The following is a 20,544-nucleotide window of genomic DNA, read 5'->3' as shown; positions in this document are numbered from 1 at the left end:
GGATAAAGTGGGGGAAAGGGAAGGAGAGAGATGACATTCTTGCTTGAGGTACTCAGTGCTTGCTTACTTTTCAGACTTAGTTAAGGAGAAGCAGTTGTCAAGGAGATAAGGAGTCTGAGCCCCAGAAATCAGTAAATATGGGGAGAAAAAGGGTTTTCTAAGGAAAGACTCTAGGACCTGACGTTTGTTTGAGGGGTGATGCTGGAGAATTGGGAAATGGCAAAACAAGAGTTTGTCAGTGTGAAGGGTAAGATTGTTAGAAACAAATGACCCCGAGAGACCCTTGGTGAAAGAGAAGGCAGACTCCTCAGTGTGAGTAGATGGACATGTGAAACTGGTGGGGTTTGGAGTGGGTGTTCCTATACTGTTTTCATTGTCTGTACCTGCCCTCAACGTTTCATCAGACATTCCCTTCTTCGTCTGGGGCCTAGCATCTGATTTTCTAAAAGAATATGATTGAGCATTCAACTCCTGGACACTTGGTTATACTCTTTAGGTTTATATAGTCTGAAAGAGCTTCTTCTGGTCTATAGAAATTGTCTACCCCTGAAAAATACCCTTTTCAAGAAATATCTTTTTCCATGGGTGAGCACTTAGTACACAGTTTTAAGTGTAGGTACCACGATTTACCTCAGAGATACAGCATGCATTATTAATGCTCTCAAATATGTAACCAGAGCTCAGTCTTTACAGTGTGTGTTGTATATACTTAAATCTGACCAAGAATATACTTTCATGAGAAGTATTGTATTTGCCATATTGTCACAAGCATTAGCCTGACAGAACTATAACTTCAGCTCTCCCCCTCATCACTTTATCTCATTATCTTTTCTGATTTTCTCAGTCCTGAGAAAATGATCTTACATTGTGTGAAATACAAATACACAGGTATTATGTGAAATAACAAATTACCTAATAGAGTTTGTGTAAAAAATCAATGGATTTTTAAACGTTCTGTTTTGTTTTGAATGCATGCATCATCAAACTATGTTTGATCTGCTTTACAGAGCAAAGGTTCAAAACTATAAAAGAAAAAAGATAGAATCTAATATTATGAACATTTACACTTTGCTGTACACCAGAAACTACCACAACATCAACTGTACTTCACTTAAAAAAAAAAAAAAAGGGCTTCCCTGGTGGCACAGTGGTTGAGGGTCCGCCTGCCGATGCAGGGGACGCGGGTTTGTGCCCCGGTCCGGGAGGATCCCACATGTCGCGGAGCGGCTGGGCCCGTGAGCCATGGCCGCTGAGCCTGCGCGTCCGGAGCCTGTGCTCCGCAACCGGAGAGGCCACAACAGTGAGAGGCCCGTGTACCGCCAATAAATAAATAAATAAATAAATAAATAAATATGAACATTTAGAATATATACTTCATCCAGGAAACTGGTTACCAAAACTTAAGCCAATTTTATAAAGATTTTAAAAGAAATATTTTCTTAAAGGCACACGTAAAATTATGTTATGGAAGCCTTATTTTAAATTATTCTTTCTGAGGATTCTATATTACATCATTGAAAACAAAGACAATTTTTAAAAGTGGACCTGTGTACCTCCCTGGGTCTGGGGTGTAGAACTTTATTAAAGAGTGCTGTGCTATCGCTGCCAGGTATGCCCTTCCTCTGATGGAAAGAAAATGGCTCGGGTACCCCCTTATATACCTAGGAGATGCCTTTCGCCTCTTCACCGTATGAATCCGGTCTGGAGCTGTGTATACTGTATACAACCATGTTTGAAATAAAGGGTCCTAATGAACATTTTTCTGCATGGAATGCCAGTTAACTGCCTGCTTTCAATTGATCATTGGATATTAAGTCCTTAGTAGTACCATCATCTTAAACCACAGTCCAGCCCCTGCTGTCCAACAAAGAAGGATTGGACAATTATGCAGTATTTGACCAGACACTGAGCATGTCTAATTTGGGTATATCCACATAACACCTTGATGGAAAGAATAAGCAGACCTTTGGCAATATTATGACTGCTAAAAGAACACAATAACCATCTCAGCTTATGCTCGAATGTGTTCCCACCATACTTGGTAGAGACAGAAAAATATAGTAAACTAGAATTCTTCTGTTGGCAGAGCATATATATTTATGCATTCTTGTGTGTTTAGCTCAGTGGTTAGAGAACACTTCCTGGAAAGACTGCAGTACCCAAATGTTTTCAATTTGAGCTTGTACATTTCGTCTAATTGGTCCCAGGGACAAGGTTCACTGCCCTGGAGGTGGCTTGGCTCAGTGTTTAAAACTAATGAATTTCAGGTTTGGGACAGAAAGTGGCTGTTCATATTGGACAATCATGTGAACTTGGAATTGTTTCCCATGAATGTCTTAAATAACTATGTAATGTCACTCTGGACAGCAGGTTCTTTTGTCCCCAAACACAGATGCCTGATTGCCCTTGCTCAGGATACTCAGTGCCTGCTTGCTTTTAAAACTGAGGTTTGGCGGAGTCCTTCATTTCTGTGAAGAGAACATTGTGGGAGAAAATAGGGCAAAGATCATCTGAGTGCAGTTGGATGTGATGAAGGACACTCACAAATAGCCTTAAAGCAGCCCAAAAAGACTGGCTTGGGCTGAGTATGTTTGTTTTGTTTTTCCTCTTAGCTATTTGGAGTAAGAGAAAATTCAAAAGAAAGTCGTCTTTCCTACCTTTTTATGTTGATACATCTAGCAATAATTTAGGGATTTCATCTTATCTGATCCAGCTGACCTGAAAAGTCAAGGAAGTGGAGTAGTTAAATGTGGAAACTTGTTTTGCACAGAGGGAAAAGAAGTAAACTAACGAAGTCACAGACACCCCTTAATCAGAGCATAGAGCTCAAGCTCTGTGACGCCTATCCTGGCCTGCGCACCTTTGGCATCCTTTCAAAGACTTGACTCTGACTAGCTGGGAAGCTAGATACAGTTACTCAGCTTTGCAGATGTCTTGCCTGTATGCTCAGAGCAAGTCACAATTTGTGTTGGAGCAGTAGGTGAAAGGAATGTTGATTTCATGAATTCCTTTATCTGTGAAAGATTGACCATGGGCTGTAATGTCCTTATGGAGCAGGAGAATTTCCATTGCTGTGTGATGCTGTATTTGTCCCACTTAAGCCATCCACGGTCTGTGCAAAGCCTCGCATCTGGGCTTCATTCCTCCTTCCTCTTTTAAGCAGGGTAGGCCAGATGAGCCCCTAAGGCCCTTCTAGCTCTTTCGTGGTCTGAAGTTCAGTTTCTTCTGCACATGGGAAGTTGGGGCATTAATTGCATTGGTCCCCTAGAGACTGTGTGGGTTATTCAGCTGATAAACTCTTCCAGCAGATAAATGTGAATGTACAGCAACACTCAGGTCCTGCAGAAAGTTTGTGTCGGCTTTGCTGGAGCGATCGGTGGACATCCGGGTGATGAAGCACTCCTAAGTGCCAGGCAGGGGTTGTCAGAAGCTAGTGCCGCATCAGTGCTGGATGCTCACCAGGGATGGTGGCCTGTGTGAGAGCATGGGCGGCAGCATGAGGTGGTCCACATGCAGCCTGGCATCAGAAGGCCATGGGTTCCTCCACACTCCTGACTGCCCCTACCAACCCAAATGCCCTAGCCTCATAGCCTTTGGCGACTTATCTTACAGTTCTAAAACTTCTGTTTGGTTGTTTTAAAAATGTTTCAGGGTAAAAAGCTTAAAGGTAATGTATTTGAAAGTGTCTTTCAAATAAGTGGAGCTTGATAAATAGGTAACTCAAAACAGCAATTTATAAAAACCCCAAATAAGATAGCCTTATCTGAAAGATGAAGGGGGAAAAAAATAACATTTGTGTAGTGAGAAACATTTCACGGAGCACTTTAGGACATGTCTTTTTATCCATACAACCTCATGTTACAGATGCAGAGACACCTGCAAGTTCCCAGGGTCATGATACCTGGAAACAGTGGTGTGGAGATACTTCTGGTTCCAAACTGTTGTGTTCCTTTTACAATATTTTATAGTTAATGTTAAACCTCTGGTAATTCTGGAAAAGGAAATAAATGATCAAAAATGGTTATGGTACCTATTTGAGGGGTTTCTCCTTATGCTCTTTTTATATGACTACAGCTGTACTGACTGCCATTTAAGATAAACCCAGGAAACCCAGGCCAGTTGCCCCTCACTTTGTGGGACCTTAATTCCGAAACAGCTCCTGGGGATAGCTGGAAGATTTGAATATCTCTGGGATGTCACTGTCCAGTTTCGAAATAATTTTGTAAATGGGTTTCTTCCAGGAAGGATCTGAGTCTTTGCCTGCGGAGACAGCCCTGAAGAACTCCTGTAATGTCAAGCTGGCGATTTCCAAGAAGCAATCTGGGACCTGCACTCCCAAAGAGACCCACAAGGAAGAAAAGACGTGAGGCTGTGAAGCACTGGCACCATACAGACCTCACTGCCTGATGCTGCCTGTTCCTAGGGTTGTGGGCTGATCAGAGCATCCCTGCTCTACGGGCCCCTGACTTTTGTGGAATCTCTTCCTCCCTCATCAAATACGTACCTTAAAATGATGGTACTGATGAGACAGCCCTGGGAGAAAGCGTATTAGGGACACTCCCTTTGTAGGAGTAGCTGATTCCACTAATGAGTGGCGTTTTTAGTAAGTGGGAAACTGACTCTGATTGAAGTTAAATCTGTGGTTCAGAAGAGGTTTTTCGTATTCTTTTCCTTAGTGCCTCATGTGGAAAAACTGCCCCCAAGCTTACAACTGTTGTACCTCATTCTGCCATCTTTTGGGACTGGGTTCGAAGGACTTGGAATCATTCCTGCTCCCAGAGCCAACCAGGAGGCTTGCGGGGGTGTGGGGGGCCTCAAGAAGATGTTCCAGGACCTCACCCAGACTGGCACCATTAATGATGGGACATCCTACAGGGCCTCCAGATCCAGCCTGGCCTGGGGCTTGCCACCACTGCGTGCCAGATGACACCCGCACGTGGAAAGACGTGGCAGCGCTGCCTCCCATCCACATGCCTTGACCCCCGCGAGCCTCACAAAGGAGGCGTGGTCCATTTTCCCCACAGGTAGGCTTAGGTTTCCGAACATATTCTGATGGAGCATCTAACCAGTGGATGCCAGCAGTTCTTCTCTTTTTTGGAGGTGTCAATACACTGCTTTGCGATCACAGTCAAGTGAGAAATGCGAGAAGAGGGAAGTGTAGTCAGTGACCAGACACACCCAGCACCTGCAGAACAAGATGCCAGCCTAACTGAGCTGTCAGCCACACACAAGGAAGATTACGAGTTCTCACCAGCGACACTTAGGCCACCTGCTCACCCTTTACTGATGCTTTACCTCTACGGTGCCACCAGCGTGCCTTCACAGAGATCCCCAAAGGCCTGAGAAGCTTGAGGATTGTTTATTATTTCCAGAAAGGATTTGAGGTGACTTGCCATGGGAGACCCACAGATAAAACTGTTCAAGGGAGAATGAAGATAAGAACCAAATGATTGAAAGAACAGAGACTGTTGTAAAGAAAACCTAGGCCAAGACTAGGCGCTGCAGCTGAGCCCTGCATTCAGTCCTGGGCCTCCTGGCGCTAAGGTGAGAAGGTCGACAGGCTGTGTAACTCGGTCATTACAGAGTATTGTCTAAAATGGCATAACAGCTGACCTCTGGCCAAGTTTATGAATAAAGACTGGCTGTACATTCAGTTTGCAGCATCCATCAGTTGCCTAAGAGAAGATGTGCAGGCTGTAATCTTTGTGGATGGTACAGAGATTGGCCCCAGGCTGCCCTGCTCTCAGTGATGTGAGGACAGACACGGAAGGGGATCTTTTCTAAAACTCCAATCACAAAGGGAAGGCACTCATCAGTCCTCCTGGGACCCAAGCACATGATCTTACCTCAAAGTCGTTTCCCTTGTTATAGTGCATATTGAGAGCTCGAAAAAGCTCCGAGTTGCGGAGAACCACCAGCATTTTGGGATTTGTGACACCATCTGAAATTGCTTGCCGGGCAAATTTCTCCATCTGGATATAATAAAACTCACGGAAGTTGCTGAACCACTTGATCATCTGGGAGGTAATGCAGCGGTTGAACTGTACAAACAACAGGGTCCATGAACTCAGATGTTTGCCGTGAGGTGCTCGGTCAGAACTGTCAGCTTCCAGTTCAACACAGGGGTTAACAAGAATGGCTTCAAGCAACACTAAAAAGGGCTTTCTTTAAAAAAGAAGCCACAGCTGTTTTCTAAGCCTATACAGTTATACACAGAAAAATCTGAATTAGGCCATAATGCCCATTAGAAAATGTATTTTATACCCTAGATTTATAAAGGTTTTTCACTCTTGAAGTGTGACTTTGGGAGGGTCCAGGGTCAAGACTAGTGTGGTCCCAGCTTCTGCTGCACCCAGGTAGACTGCATGGCAGCCCCAGAGCCCTCTGCCAGGTAAAGAGCCAAGGAAAGGGGTAAAGGTGTAGATCAGAGAGCCATTTACTGGCAACTCGGAGTTGCGGAATGAATCAGAATGAGAGCTTGGTGCAGGGATCAACCGAGCAATTGGATATGAGGGAAAGAGCTCAAAAACAGCAAAGGGATGATATACATACAAAGTATTAACAGCCCCTAACCCAATACCCAGGGTGAAGGAGGCCCTCAGAAACTTTATGGAAACAGGCAAGGCCTGGTTCCAACCACCAGACCTTGATTTTTCTTATTGTCACATTGATCTGTATGCACCTTCCGTCGATTTTGAAACACAGCAGTTTGAATGTAAAGTTGACAGGGACAGTGTCCAACTCTTGATACACTCTTTCTTTATTTCATAGCGTCCCCAGCAAAGACAGAACACTAGGCCAAAGACGCCATTTCCTAGTGGTTCTTTCTAACCCTGCCTCTCTCCCCATATGTTTCTGGGTATACCTACAGTTCAAAAGCTTAAATTCAGACACCCAACTTTCCTACCCTCAAAGTTACCTCTGATGATTCAGGCAGTTTCTCAGCCCAGACCAAAAATGCCACCAATTCCATCCACAACATGAAGGGGAGCTAAAGTGCACATATGATGACCTAGGACTTGCCTCACATGGGAAAAACCCGCTGCCACTTGGGAGTTTTGCAGAGGCTGAAACTGAGTTGAAGGAGTTTACCTGAACATCAGGAAAATAAGCCTTCAGGAGGTTGGAACTGGGATAGCGTGTGAAGAAAAACATTAGTTTGGCCTTCTTCAAGTGACCAGGGTTGAGGCCCTCCTGGATTTATCCCAGGGTCAAGGAAAACTAATACCAGTTTATCAAATAATTTTGTCAAATTATCCAAATAGTAAATTGCCCTGTTCCTTATGGTTTCTATTTTATTTTTTTTCTGGTTGAATGATGTATTTGCTCTGTTTTTCTGCCTCTAGCAAGTATGATCAGATAAGCTTTTTCTTTCCAGATGCTGAATACCATATATGTACAGTAAAGTTGCAGAATTTATAAAGCATTTTGATGTGTAAAAGTTCTATGGCACATGTGATATCAAATACAGTTTGTTGTACTGTGTGTGTGATTTCACAATACGATGGGAAGAGATGGCAACTCTCTCCCAGATAAACCATTTCAAAACCTCAGGTAGAGATTTACTTCTCTCTGCCTCAGTTTCCTCATCTGTAAAATGAGAGGAGTCGACTAGATGGTCCCCATTCTGGCTCTCATCATTGCCTTTGCAGTGTTGACGCCAACGAGCATCTAACCAGACTGAGTACCAGATCACAGTTAACTTTGGCTCAAGAAGCTTGAATTGCTGGGCTGCAACTGCTCTCCATTTGCCTGGCAGAATTTTCCCTCATCCTTCCCATCTCAAATCAGATGTTCCCTCTGCTGTGAAACCTTTTCTTGCCAAATTAGGCCTTCCTTACCCTGGGCTACCAACACTCTTTGTATAAACCTTTTTTTGTAACAATGACACTATTGGAATTTTATTGCATGTTTGTCTCCCCATTTAGACTGTTAGCTCCTTGAGAGCAGAGACCTTATCCTTTCATCTTTGTATTCCACGTGCCTAGCCCGGTGCTAGGAACATAGTAGGTGCTCAATAAATGTTTGTTGGATGAAGGAATGAGGGAGTGATTAAATGGTCAACTTTAATCCATACACAAATATGGCAATTCTATTCCAACTCATTCCTCACTCTGGGAACAGATTCCTTCCCCTTTAATAAGAGTAGGGAGCTGTGGTGTGAAAACTAGCACCAGGGTGAGAGGAAAATAAAAGATTCTTACACAAGAACACTTAGCATTCCCAGGAACAATCCTAGGGCTGAGTGCAAGCATACAGAGTTACCCTGGAGCTCAGGCCTGAGCTGTAGCCTGAGGACAATAAAGACTTCTCAGTAGGATATGTCAGTTTACCTGAAGGAAACCAAGCAACTGATTATAATTATAGCTGGCCAGTCACCCAGGCTGCTGTCCAGGAGGCCCCTGCTCCCTGCCTCATTGGCCCTACTTCTTATCCTTCATAAATGCTGTGGACAGAATCCTGGATTGAGTCCAAAGACCCAGTTTCAGATACAGATTTTGCCACCAAGACCCTGTGTGACCTTGGGCAAGCCACTTATGTTCTCTGGGCCTCATTTCTAAACTGTGGAGTGTAGTGGTTGAAGCTTGTGCTTAGCAGTCAGATGCTGGGTTTGAATCCTGTCTCTGCATGTGTCTTTGACTTTGGGCAAGTTATTTTGCTTCTCTGTCTCTACCTCCCTGATACTGATCTAGAGTGGATGATTGAGGAGGGTAAGATAACACAGGCCCACAATCCGTTATCTGAAACTCTGGGCCAAACGGAGGCCAGACTTCAGAATCCCTGTTATTTTATAAAGGTAATACGGTGCATGTATGATGTGTTGGTTAACACCCACAGCAGGGTCTGTGGCAGGAGTCTGATCCGTTTAATATTCCCACAGCAAAATCAATGACTAATTATGCTAAGTGAGATAGTCTATAAATAGCCTCCTATCAGTGCAGGTCAGGTTTTGCAACCAAGTGAGTTCCCATCAACCTTAGGGGAAAGAAATAGAGATTTTCAGAGCGTTTTGTGTCTCAGAATTGTGGCTAAGGGGGCGAGCAGGGAAACTGCGAGTCGCAGTGCCCGCCGCAGAGAAGGTGTGCAGTAAATCGTCCTTGTCTCATCATCATGCCTGCTCTACCTGTTTCACAGGGGTATCATGTGAATGTGCAGGTCCTTGAGAGCAAGAACCTTATCCATTCAACTTTGTATTCCACGTGCCACGTGAAGAACTTGCTATTCGGTGGCTTTCATGGCCCAGAGGAATAAATCTCTAATGCTGGATTGAGGGAATAATTGGGGCCAGGATGCTGCCTGGGGGCCCCCAATCATTCCAAAGGTAGCCAAGTACCTGACCCGGGTGCCCCCCGAAACCTCCTGAAGCTCTTGGAGCCCAATCCGCATGTCATGAGGCAGGGCCAGGCACACCCCTGTGTGTGTATTTCTCAGGGCCAGGTGCCCCTCACAGGGGAAGGACAGCAGAGAATCTTTGGGGACTGAGCCCTTGAGGTTCTTCCACCACCTGACTTTGACAGAGAGTCTTAACCAGTAGCCTCTTATCAAAGGCCCGACAGATAGCTTTCCTCACAGAGGGCTATCACCTGACGAGAAATTCTGCCCATGTTGATATCTCTATGCCTACTGGTGGCTGGTGAGGTGCTCACTGCCTGCCAGGAAAGCAGCCAGCGGTGCCAGAGCTTCGGGAGTGTTTCTAACACCTGTGACCAGCAGGGGGTGCTCATAGCATTTAGGACACAAGGGCGGGCCTGGCGTGGTAGTGAGCTGGCCCCATCCCATCCTGCGTCCTCACCACTGCTTGCCAGGTAGAGGGCACGACTGTTCTCACCTGCTTGTGTGACTCCACAGGCACAAGGAGATTCGACTTAAGGCTGTCCCTGAGAAGCAGCAGCGTGAGCTTGGCTCCCTAAAAAAGCAACATCCAAAATATGTTCTCAGGAACTTGAGTCCTACAGATGCCTGTTGGGAAAGGGTCCTTTGGTCACATGAGTTTGGGGCTGCATACATTCTCCCCTTAGAGCTTTTCATTGGACTTAAGCATGGCTCTGAGAAGTCCCGCAGTAATGGAACTAACCCAGTGTTTATTTACCCAAGCTACTTTTTCTCCTACTTCAACAACTGTTAACATCCTGAGGGAGAGTTACTCTGAAGAAAAAACTGTTTAAGAGTGGGGTCTGCCTAAGGGTTGCAAAGATGATGCAATAAGATTCAGACCCTTGGGATTTCTCTGGTGGTGCAGTGGTTGAGAATCCGCCTGCCAATGCAGGGGACACGGGTTCGAGCCCTGGTCCGGGACGATCCCACATGCCGCGGAGCAACTAAGCCTGTGAGCCACAACTACTGAGCCTGCGCTCTAGAGCCTGCGAGCCACAACTACTGAGCCTGAGTGCCACAACTACTGAAGCCCACGCACCTAGAGCCCGTGCTCCGCAACAAGAGAAGCCACCGCAATGAGAAGCTCGCGCACCACAACGAAGAGTAGCCCCTGCTCACCGCAACTAGAGAAAGCCCGCGCGCAGCAACAAAGACCCAACGCAGCCAAAAATACATAAATAAATAAAAATTAAAAAAAAAAAAAAGATTCGGACCCTCTCAGACCAGCCTGGGCCCCGCAGGCTTCCCCATGGGGGCCTCCTCTTCCTCCACATGTGTGCAGCCCTATGCTCTCTCCTCAGCTGCAGCTTAGAAGCTAGTCCTTAAACCGAAATCTTCTTACCCCTTTCAGCTCACCCCTCAGGTCTAGTCCCTGCAGAAAACTTCCCCTTTCCCATCTGCTCCAGAAGTTTCTGGTCCCTCGTCTCTTCCCCGTGAATTATCTGGTCAGAGCAGGCCTTTTGCCTGTAGAGCCAAGAGGCTCCAGGAGCCATGCCTCAGGTGAGGCCATTCCTTTGACCCGCTGTGCCAAGGTCTATGGGCAGCTGACAACCAAATGGTGGGGGTTTTCCTTCCACAGGGTATTTTGGGAGCCAATTTGGGTTTAAAAACAGACAAAACCCTTTCAGACCCAAAGGACTCAGTCAGCAGTGGTAGAATCTGATGTGTCACAGAGGAAGGTGACGGACCCCTCCAAGCATCCTTAAATCCCAGGCTGTGGTCACCACTTTCTCAGGAGCCTAACACATACGAGCCACAGGGGAGGGAGGCCCAGAAGCAACGTTAAGAAGACCACCGGGAAAGAAGAGCTGTTCCCTGCGCTGGGTACTTATTTGTCCCCCCCTCCCCTCATCGTCCAGACTTCCTGTCTCTCTGGGCTGTGACAAGGAGAACTTCGATTACTAGTAAAGGATATGTAAAGGGCTGAAGAGAAAGGAAGTGCGTCCGTGACGGCCTGCAGGCCACCTTGCTCCATTTTCACTGAGGGAACGAGGGGCAGTCTTTCCAAACAGGTGGACTTGAAGAGCCAGGGGCACTGTTGCTGGCTCAAAGCCAGTGGTCGCAGTTTGGCAGCTCGCCAAGGTTGCAGGGCCGCCTCTGAGGAGGGGTGGCTCTGGGGAGATGAGTCCTGCGGAAGATTGCCCCTCCAGTGGCCACTGGGCCTATGGCCCAGTAGCTGGTTGAGAATCTGATCTTCCTGGATGTGGGCAGGCACAGTCAAGGGACAGTTTGCTGGGGGACCCTGACAGGGTTTGGGGATCATTCTCGGAGAGACAGGGTACCTGGGAGAATCTAGAGACTTGGCCAGAGATAAGTTTCCCAGTGGAGCCCCTGTCTGTGGCTGGGCCCTCCTGGGCAAGGCAGCCAGAGGAAGGGGATCTTTACAGGCACCTCCCTCAGGAGGCGAGGGCTCGCTTCTACCATCTGGCACCAGTCCCGGGAAGCTTCTGCCCAGGTGAGTCAGGTGGCCTGATGGATCCAAGAGCACCTTCTGTAATACTGAGTCCACAGCCTGGGATATGGCCCCCGTCAATTCTTTCTTCAGAATCTCCAGCAAAGCTCGCGCTCCAGAAGGAAGGAGCCTGGGTTCCTCAGACTGGTGTTTGACCTCAGACACTCTGTGCTTCTCCACCCTGGAGAGGTCCCCACTGGAACCCTGGCGGTGGTCACTGTGCACAGCCCAGGACCTAGACCCAGAGCCATCCCTCTGCTTTACACTCAGAGGGTCCTTCCCTGTCTCTGAGCCTCCCGGGCCCTGAGCTGGGGCCTTGGGCTCGGCAGCCTGCAGGATGTGCTCCTGCAGGTGTTTTAGCTGTTGCTTCAGCAGGTGAAGCTGTTCTCTCACCCGAGGGCCCCCCTTCCTGCTTCCCCGGTCCCCGGCAGGGCCTGGCTTCAGGGGGCCTTGCTGCACGGGAAGATTCTGCTTCCTCTTCCGCTCCCGGGCCTTCTCTGGGCAGCACGGGCTGTCCCTGGCTGGGGCATTGCCTGGCACCGGAGGGTTAGGGGAGAGGCACATGCCTCGGACGATGGTCTCTACTCTGGCTCTCTTTGCCTGGATGTGCTCATCCCAAAACCAGTCAGGGTCAGCGAGGCTGGAGCTGGGGACCTGGCTCCAGGGAAATGGGGAGTCTCTGCCCTGTTCTCTGGGGGACGGGCTTCTTCCATCTTTGGTACGAGGTTCTGCCAGGTATAAGCAGTCCCGGGATGGTTGAGAAAGCAAGCTGAAGTTTGGATTCATCCCTTGGCTCCACAGAGGCTGTTAGTCAGGGTTCCGTGAGAGAATTCCTCCCCCTCAGGTCCTCAGCTGGAGGTGCACCTACAGTGAGCTGGGGGCTTCTCTTCACTAAGAGGAAGGATTCAGACTCTACGATGCCGGGGCTTACCCACCTCCTGGTCAGACTCTGAAATTAGAGACAGGAGAAAACAGTACGTGTGACTTTGAGCGGTGCCTTTCAAACTTGTACTTGCAAACAAATCACCTTGGAATCTTGTTAAAATGCAGATTCTGAGTCTGCAGGTCTGGAGTGGGGCAGAGATTCTGCATCCCTAACCAGCTCCCAGGTGATGCCGTTGGTCCAGACCACACTTTGAAGAGATTCTGAAGAGCAATTCTCCAAGAAGGTTCTTCTCCTGCCAGGGCATAACAATAAAATAATCTGTAATGATAATGATAATGGCAGCTAACTGCATAACTGGCATTGGGCCAAGAACTTTACATCCATTACCTAATTTATTTCTCATAACAGCTCTGTGGGAATGTTGTCAGTCCTATTTTACAGATAAGGAAACAGGCTCAGAGGAGTTAAGAAGTTACCTCCCTAAGGTCATACAGCTAGTAAGTGTCAGGCTGGAGTCAGAACAATATTTGTCTTGATTCAGAGTGAGTATCTGCAACAGAATCACCCTGGGCGCTTGTTAAAACAAGCAAATTCAGTAGGCCTGCCAGTCCTAATTAATCAGAATCTCTTGGTGCTGGGGCAGGGCACCTGCCTTTAAAACAAGCAAACTAAATTTGGAGAAGCCGCTGTTTGACCGCTATGCTATCTTGCTCCTGGAAGTGTCAGGTTATGCATCTACCTTTCAACGTTTCACAGCTACTTTTTAAGCATCTACTATACATCAGGCCTTCTGGGCACTTGGAGAGTCGGTGGTGAACAAGACAGCAGAGTCTTGCTCTCACAGAGCTGGGCGTGTAACGGGAAGAGAGAATAAATAAGTACATTTTCAGGTCGTGCTAACTGCTATGAAGAAAAAGCACAATAAGGGACTGGAAATTGGGATGAAGGTATGGGGAGAAGGAGAGAGCTATGTTAGAAAAGACTGAGTAAAGCTGTTTTATTCCCATGAGTACCAAAGTACACTGCACTTGAACCAGGAGGCTTCCGGTAGCAGGTATAAGGCACTTTGAGTTTACGAAACATTCGTTCATGTAACGTCATTGCATCTCACACCAACCTTGAGAGTCAGTGTAATTCTCCCATTTTATAGATGAGGAAACTGAGGCTCAGTGAGGCTGAGCGGCTCTCAGTTACAAGATTCCAAGTCTTCTGTTGCAGCCACACTTCAGCTCCCTCCCTGAAGATGAAAAGACCTGCATAAGAGACCGACTTCTCTGCCTGTTAAAAAGTTTCATCCTTTCCTAGAAAAGGTAAGTGAATTTCTTTTTTCTCTACAAATTTTCACTGTCGATTGCTGCTCTAGTCCAAATGATGGCGGGAGAGAGCTTGCTTTCTTCTTCCCACTTTCATCCTGAAGCTTACTTGGAATTCTCTGCTCCAGGAAATCTCAGCTCTTCTGCATCCAGTGGGTTCTAGTCAGTAGACTTGACCACAGCCTCCACCTGGAGCCGGCAGGTGACTGGCAGCCGCACAACACAAGCTTTCTATGAGCAACGTCATACCAAGTGCCAGGGCAGAGGGTGGGAGGTGGTGGCATCTGCCGTGCCGTCATCGGGGAAGCGCCACTGAAAGAAGGCTAGGTTCTCAGCTCAGAGTAATTAGAAGATTCTGGCTTTGAGTAAGGAATACATTTGTAAATTACTAAAAAAGAAATGTGACTCACCAAATTAATATAAATTAAAGAATTTGTTATCACCAAGTTTTACCAACAGTTTGGATGGTTTACCACCTCTTGGAGAGAGAAACATTTAACTTCCTGTGACCATTTGGCAATGAATATATATTATTTGTATCATATGAAAAAATTATTTTAAAATCATATCATCTAATAAGCGTAACTGGGTCATTGAGCATGCCTTAGCTGCTTTCTAACTAATAATGATCACTACACAGGAAGAATTGCTATTTTAACCAAGAGGAACTATACAACAATAGTATAAACCATGTATATTTTCAGTTAAGTAGCTTCCAAAAAGAAGAGGGGTTTGGTTATAGTTATTCTAACTACTTAGTGAATATTTCCTAAACTCAACATTTTCAAACCCAAACTCTAGAGCTGCCCCTCTGCCTTACCTCTCTGCTACCTATCTTATTGTTCAAGCCAGAAGCTGGAGAGTCTCTTTGACCCCTGCCCACCTCCTTATCCTCAACATTGATTTGGTCACCATGGCTGGTAAATTTTTGGGCAAAAATGTCTCTGAACTACATTCTGCCATGCTTTTCCCATTACGTTTTCCCGATTCCACGTCTCATAACTTTTCACCTGGACAATTCCAGCACCTCATGACTGGTCCCCATCCTCTAGCCTCTCCTTACTCTGGTCCTTCTTCTACATTCATTCATTTATTCATTCAACAAACATGGATTGAGTGCTGACAACAGACAAAATCCTCTGCCCATGTGAAGCTAACATCCATGCAAAGGGAGGCAGATGTAAAAACATACTAAGTAATGGAAAGCCATTATATAGGGCCTTGTTGGTCATTTGTAAAAACGTTGGGCTTTACTCTGAGACAAACGAAGACCCATTGGAAGGTTATGAGCAATGTGACCTGACTTAGTTTTAAAAGGCTCATTCTCTACTGGGTGGGGAATAAACTAGGGGGTGGGGAGCAAGGGTTGAAACAGGGAGACTACTTAGGAGGCTCTTGCGATAATCTAGATGATACTAATCCAGATGAGATGGCTTGGACCAGGGTGGCAGTAATGGAAGTGGGAACTTGTGTCAGATCTTGGATATATGTTGAAGTTGGAGCCAATGGGATTTACTAGCAGATGAGATGTGAGGCTCAAGAGAAAAAGAAGTATTACTGATGATGACACTGAAGTGTCTGGCCTGGAAGGATGGAGTTGCATGAACTGAGCTGGGGAGGGCTGCAGAAGGAGCGGGCTTGGGGAGGAATACCAGGAACCCAGTTTTGGACATGATAAATTTGAGGTAATTATTAGACATCTAAATGAGGGTGTTGAGAAAGCAGTCGGATAACTAAGCCTCAGGTTCAGTGGGGAGATCTGGGCTAAAATTGAGAGTTGCTGGTGTGTAGATGGGTGAACTCATCAAGGAGTCAATGTAGATAGAGAGGGGGCTGAGGTCTGAGTCCTAGGACTTAACAGCATGAAGAGGCTGGGGCAAGAGGGGACCCAAACAGGAAACACAAGGACCAATCAGTCCTAGGAAGAAATCTAGTCTAGTCTAGGAGTGTGTGAGGTCCTGGGAGCCAAGTGAAGAAAGTGTTTCTAGGAGTGGGGAGAGGTCAAGTCACATAAGGATTGTGAATTGACCGTTCAAGTTAGTAATTCCAGATGTTAATCAGAGTCATTTGGGATCTTGATCAGAGCAGTTTCGGTGGAGTGGAGGTGGGGGAAGCCTGGTTGGATTGAATTTTAGGGAGAGGACAAGAAGGGGAATTGGTGACATTAACCATGACAACTTTTTCAAGGTGTTTTGTAAAGAAGAGAGAAATGGGACAGTAGCTGGAAGGAGAAGTGGGTCAAGAGAGGGTTTCTCAAAGGAACCCTCCCACACTTTTGGTGGGAATGCAAACCAGTGCAGCCAATGTGGAGAACAGAATGGAGGTTCCTAAAAAACTAAAAATAGAGCTACCGTATGATCCAGGAATCCCACTCCTGCACATATGTCAGGAGAAAACTCTAATTCAAAAAGATACATGTTGGGAATTCCCTGGAAGTCTAGTGGTTAGGCCTCCATGTTTCCACTGCAGGGGGCATGGGTTCGATCCCTGGTCAGGGAACTAAGATCCCGCATGCCGGGTGGAAAAGAATAAAAAAATAGATACGTGCACCCCAGTGTTCATAGCAGTACTATTTACAATAGCCAAGACGTGGAAGCAACCCGAATGTCCATCAACAGATGAATGGATAAAGAAGATGTGGTATATAGAGACAGTGGACTACGAATCAGCCATAAAAAAAAATGAAATAATGCCATTTTCAGCAACATGGATGGACCTAGAGATGATCATACTAAGTGAAGTAAGTCAGACAAAGACGAATGTCATACGATATCACTTATATGTGGAATCTAAAAAAAGTGATACAAATGAACTTATTTACAAAACAGAAGTAGACCCACAGACATAGAAAACAAATTTATGATTACCAAAGGGGAGATGGGGGGGAGGGATAAATTAGGAGTTTGGAATTAACATATACACACTACTATATATGAAGCAGATAACAGATAAACAAAGGACCTCCTGTATAGCACAGGGAACTATATTCAATATCTTATAATGGAAAAGAACCTGAAAAAGAGTATATATGTATAACTGTACACCCGAAACTAATACAACATTGTAAATCAACTATACGTCAATAAAAAATAAATTTAAAAAAAAGAGAGGGCTTCCCTGGTGGCGCAGTGGTTGAGAGTCCGCCTGCCGATGCAGGGGACACGGGTTCGTGCCCCGGTCCGGGAAGATCCCACATGCCGCAGAGCGGCTGGGCCCGTGAGCCATGGCCGCTGAGCCTGTGCATCCGGAGCCTGTGCTCCACAATGGGAGAGGCCACAACAGTGAGAGGCCCACGTACCGCAAAAAAAAAAAAAAAAAAAAGAGAGAGAGAGAGAGGATTTCTCAAGACAGGAGGAATAACAGGATATTTGCAGGCTAATAGCAATGATGTTGTAGAAAGATAGTATTTGTTAATATAGGCAAGAGGGGGAGAATTTCTGGAGCCTTGTCCTTGGGTAGGAAGGAGGGGGTGTGATGTGGTGCACACGAGGAGGGCTGATTTTAGAGAGGAGAACCCTCAGTTTATCGGTGGTGGCAGTAGAAAGGCAGGTATGTGGGCAGGTGCTGGCATGTGGGTAGATGCGGTGATGGGAGCTGGGGGAAGTCCCTTTTGATTGTTTCAGTTTTCTCAGCAACATTGTCATTGGCATGAATTTTCTGAACTGTAGGTCTGCTTATGCCCATCCATGGAATCAAAGCCTTTGCTAACTTCCCATCAACCATAAGGTTCAGATGTTTCAGCTCCTCATAACATGGTCTTATTCTAACTCCTCTGGAGCCACTACCCTCAACAGTTACCTGCATTGAGTGGTTAAGAATCTGCCTGCCAATGCAGGGGACGCGGGTTTGATCTCTGGTCCAGGAAGAACCCACATGCCGCGGAGCAACTAAGCCCGTGTGCCACAACTACCGAGCCTGCGCTCTAGAGCCCACGAGCCACAACTATGGAGCCCGCATGCCACAACTACTGAAGCCCAGGCGCCTAGAGCCCGTGCTCCTCAACAAGAGAAGCTACCACAATGAGAAGCCCACGTGCCGCAACGAAGAGTAGCCCCCGCTCGCCACAACTAGAGAAAGCCCGCACGCAGCAACGAAGACCCAATGCAGCCATAAATAAATAAATAAACAAACAAACAATAATAATTTGTAAAAAAAAGAAAACAAAAAACAGTTACCTGCATTGCACTGTCCTGGGTTGTGTTTCCTGAGCTCACCAAACCCCTTCATGCCTCTGGGTCTTTGCACCTACTCTTCCCTCCACCTGGAAGGCCCTTCTCCTGCTTTTCCACCGGAGAAACCTCTACTCCTCTTTCAAAATCCAACTGAAATATCAGCTCCTTTCTGAAGCTATCAGTGCATCTCCCCTTCAGACTCTGAGCTCCCGCCTTGTGTCCCCAAGTAGTGCCTGACCATGAATTGTCACCAGATTTGTGGTGACTCAGTTAAATAAATTATTCTCTCAGCGCTTTAGACTGACTTTTGTCTCCTCATTAGAGGTACATTATTTCAGATCTCTCTAGCACCTAGCACAGAGCCTTGTGCATGAAACAAAATCAACACAGACAGAATGAGAGACAGACAGACAGACAGATAGATAGAAGAGCATAGAACCACCAACTGCCAAATCTCCCTTGTGGGTTATTGAAGGTATTGTTGCCAGTGTTCCGTGTAGTCTTTGTGCCCCGGAAGGCACAACTGCTGGAGTAAAAGACAGGACTCAGTGTGTTCAATGAAGCAAAAATCAGCAAGAATGCCTTGAGGTCAGAAACTGCAAGTCCAGCCAGACTCTGCTGTGGTTGGGTGCCCAGAGACGTTTACGCCCATCTCTGTAGGACAATCATGGAAACTCTGCATCTGGGCAGCTGAGAAACAGGAAACCTCTGTGCTGGGGCCAGCCTGCTGCCCAGAGCCCTTGATCTGGGTGTGGCCTGAAGCAACAATGCTTTCTGTCTGAAAATTAACTAGCAGCACTCTCACATTCACTGATCGAAGTAGCCATTGTCACAACCCTTTAAAAATAGGTTTACTGACTTTCTTAGATTATGAAAGTAATACAGAATCATTTTACCCCAAATATAGAAATGTATTAATAGGAGAAGAAAGACACTTATAATACTTCCTCCTAGAAAAAAAATCACAGCTAACATTTTGGTGTTCATCATTTTTTCCAATGTTTTTCTCTGTGTACAGATAAATTTCCATAATTACTTTCATTAAAAAACCAACAGTGGAATCATAAATGCATAGTTCTATAGCTTCCAATTTTTTTGCCTCTTTCGTGTCAATGAATATTAATCTACAGCAGCACTGTGAAAGCCAGTTAGTCCACTGTATGGATGTACCATAACTTATTTAATAAATTCCCTTTCTAGGGACAGTTAGTTCATTCTTATGTTTTCACCATTATAGCCGTAGCATGGACCTTGGAGTCTGACTGCCTAGATTTTTTTTTTTAATTATTTAATTAATTTTTGGCTGCATTGGGTCTTCGTTGCTGCCCGTGAGCTTTTCTCTAGTTTGTCGAGCAGGGGCTACTCTTCGTTGTGGTGTGCGGGCTTCTCATTGCAGTGGCTTCTGTTGTCGTGGAGCACGGGCTCTAGGCACGTGGGCTCAGTAGTTGTGGCTTGCGGGCTCTAGAGCACAGGCTCAGTAGTTGTGGCGCACGGGCTTAGTTGCTCCGCGGCATGTGGGATCTTCCTGAAATAGGGCTTGAACCCAGGTCCCCTGCATTGGCAGGTGTATTCTTAACCACTGCGCCACGAGGAAAGCCCCTGACTGCCTAGATTTGAATCCCTAGAGCCACTTACTAGCTTTGTGACCTCTCTGCACTGAGCCTTCCTGTCAAAAAAATGGGAATAACCATAGTACCTACTGTTATCATAGGGGTGTTGTGAGGATCCAATGAGTTAACATATGTCACATTTTTAGAGCAGCTCCTGGCACATAGTAAATTGCTGATGTGTTAGCTATTGTTATTATGAGTAGTATTGGGTTGAACACTCCTATCCTTGGCAACTTATCCTATTATTTTCTTATGTTACACTTCTAGAAGTGGAAATTCTGGGTCCAAAACTAGGCATATGTCAAACTTTCATACTTGTCACACAGCTGCCCTCCAGTTTACATCCAACTGATCGGGAGTAAAGATGAGGGTCTGAAGGAGAATTTTCAATTTTGACTGTATATTTCTGCATTAATTGAATTTTCATAAGAAAGTACTCATGCATTACTTGTATATACACTTTTAAATAGCCAGTTTGCTCTCTTACCAACATATCTTTAAAAGAACACATATCGTCTCATCCTCAGCAACACTGACCATGTCAGTCTTTTGTCAGAGTCAGTCTTTTAAATCTTTGCCGATATGATGGGTGAAAATGTTATCTCATCATTTGTATTTCTTGCTCATTTTTCATATATTTTGGGAGAAATAGTTATGTTGTGTATATTACAAAACTTGAACATGTTTATATCATTTGAGTCAATGACTCTACATCTACGAAGTAAAATCAAGATGC

The 20,544-nt window shown here is 45.9% G+C and overlaps 1 protein-coding gene across 1 annotated transcript; it reads right to left on the bottom strand.

Moving 5' to 3' along the window:
- Positions 1 to 4,141: 4,141 nt before the first annotated feature.
- Positions 4,142 to 12,613, bottom strand: PROX2 (prospero homeobox 2; the record flags this gene model as incomplete). Its single annotated transcript, XM_082849718.1, has 4 exons — positions 4,142 to 4,327; positions 5,847 to 6,041; positions 7,093 to 7,194; positions 11,291 to 12,613. 4 exons carry the CDS (start codon positions 12,611 to 12,613, stop codon positions 4,142 to 4,144), a joined length of 1,806 nt encoding a protein of 601 aa, XP_082705844.1.
- Positions 12,614 to 20,544: the final 7,931 nt, after the last annotated feature.

The sequence above is a fragment of the Leucopleurus acutus genome (assembly GCF_964270905.1).
Source record: "Leucopleurus acutus genome assembly, chromosome: 1".
In the NCBI taxonomy this organism is placed as follows: domain Eukaryota; kingdom Metazoa; phylum Chordata; class Mammalia; order Artiodactyla; family Delphinidae; genus Leucopleurus; species Leucopleurus acutus.
Note: the sequence above shows the minus strand (reverse complement) of the source record. Positions and strands in the feature narration are given on the sequence as shown.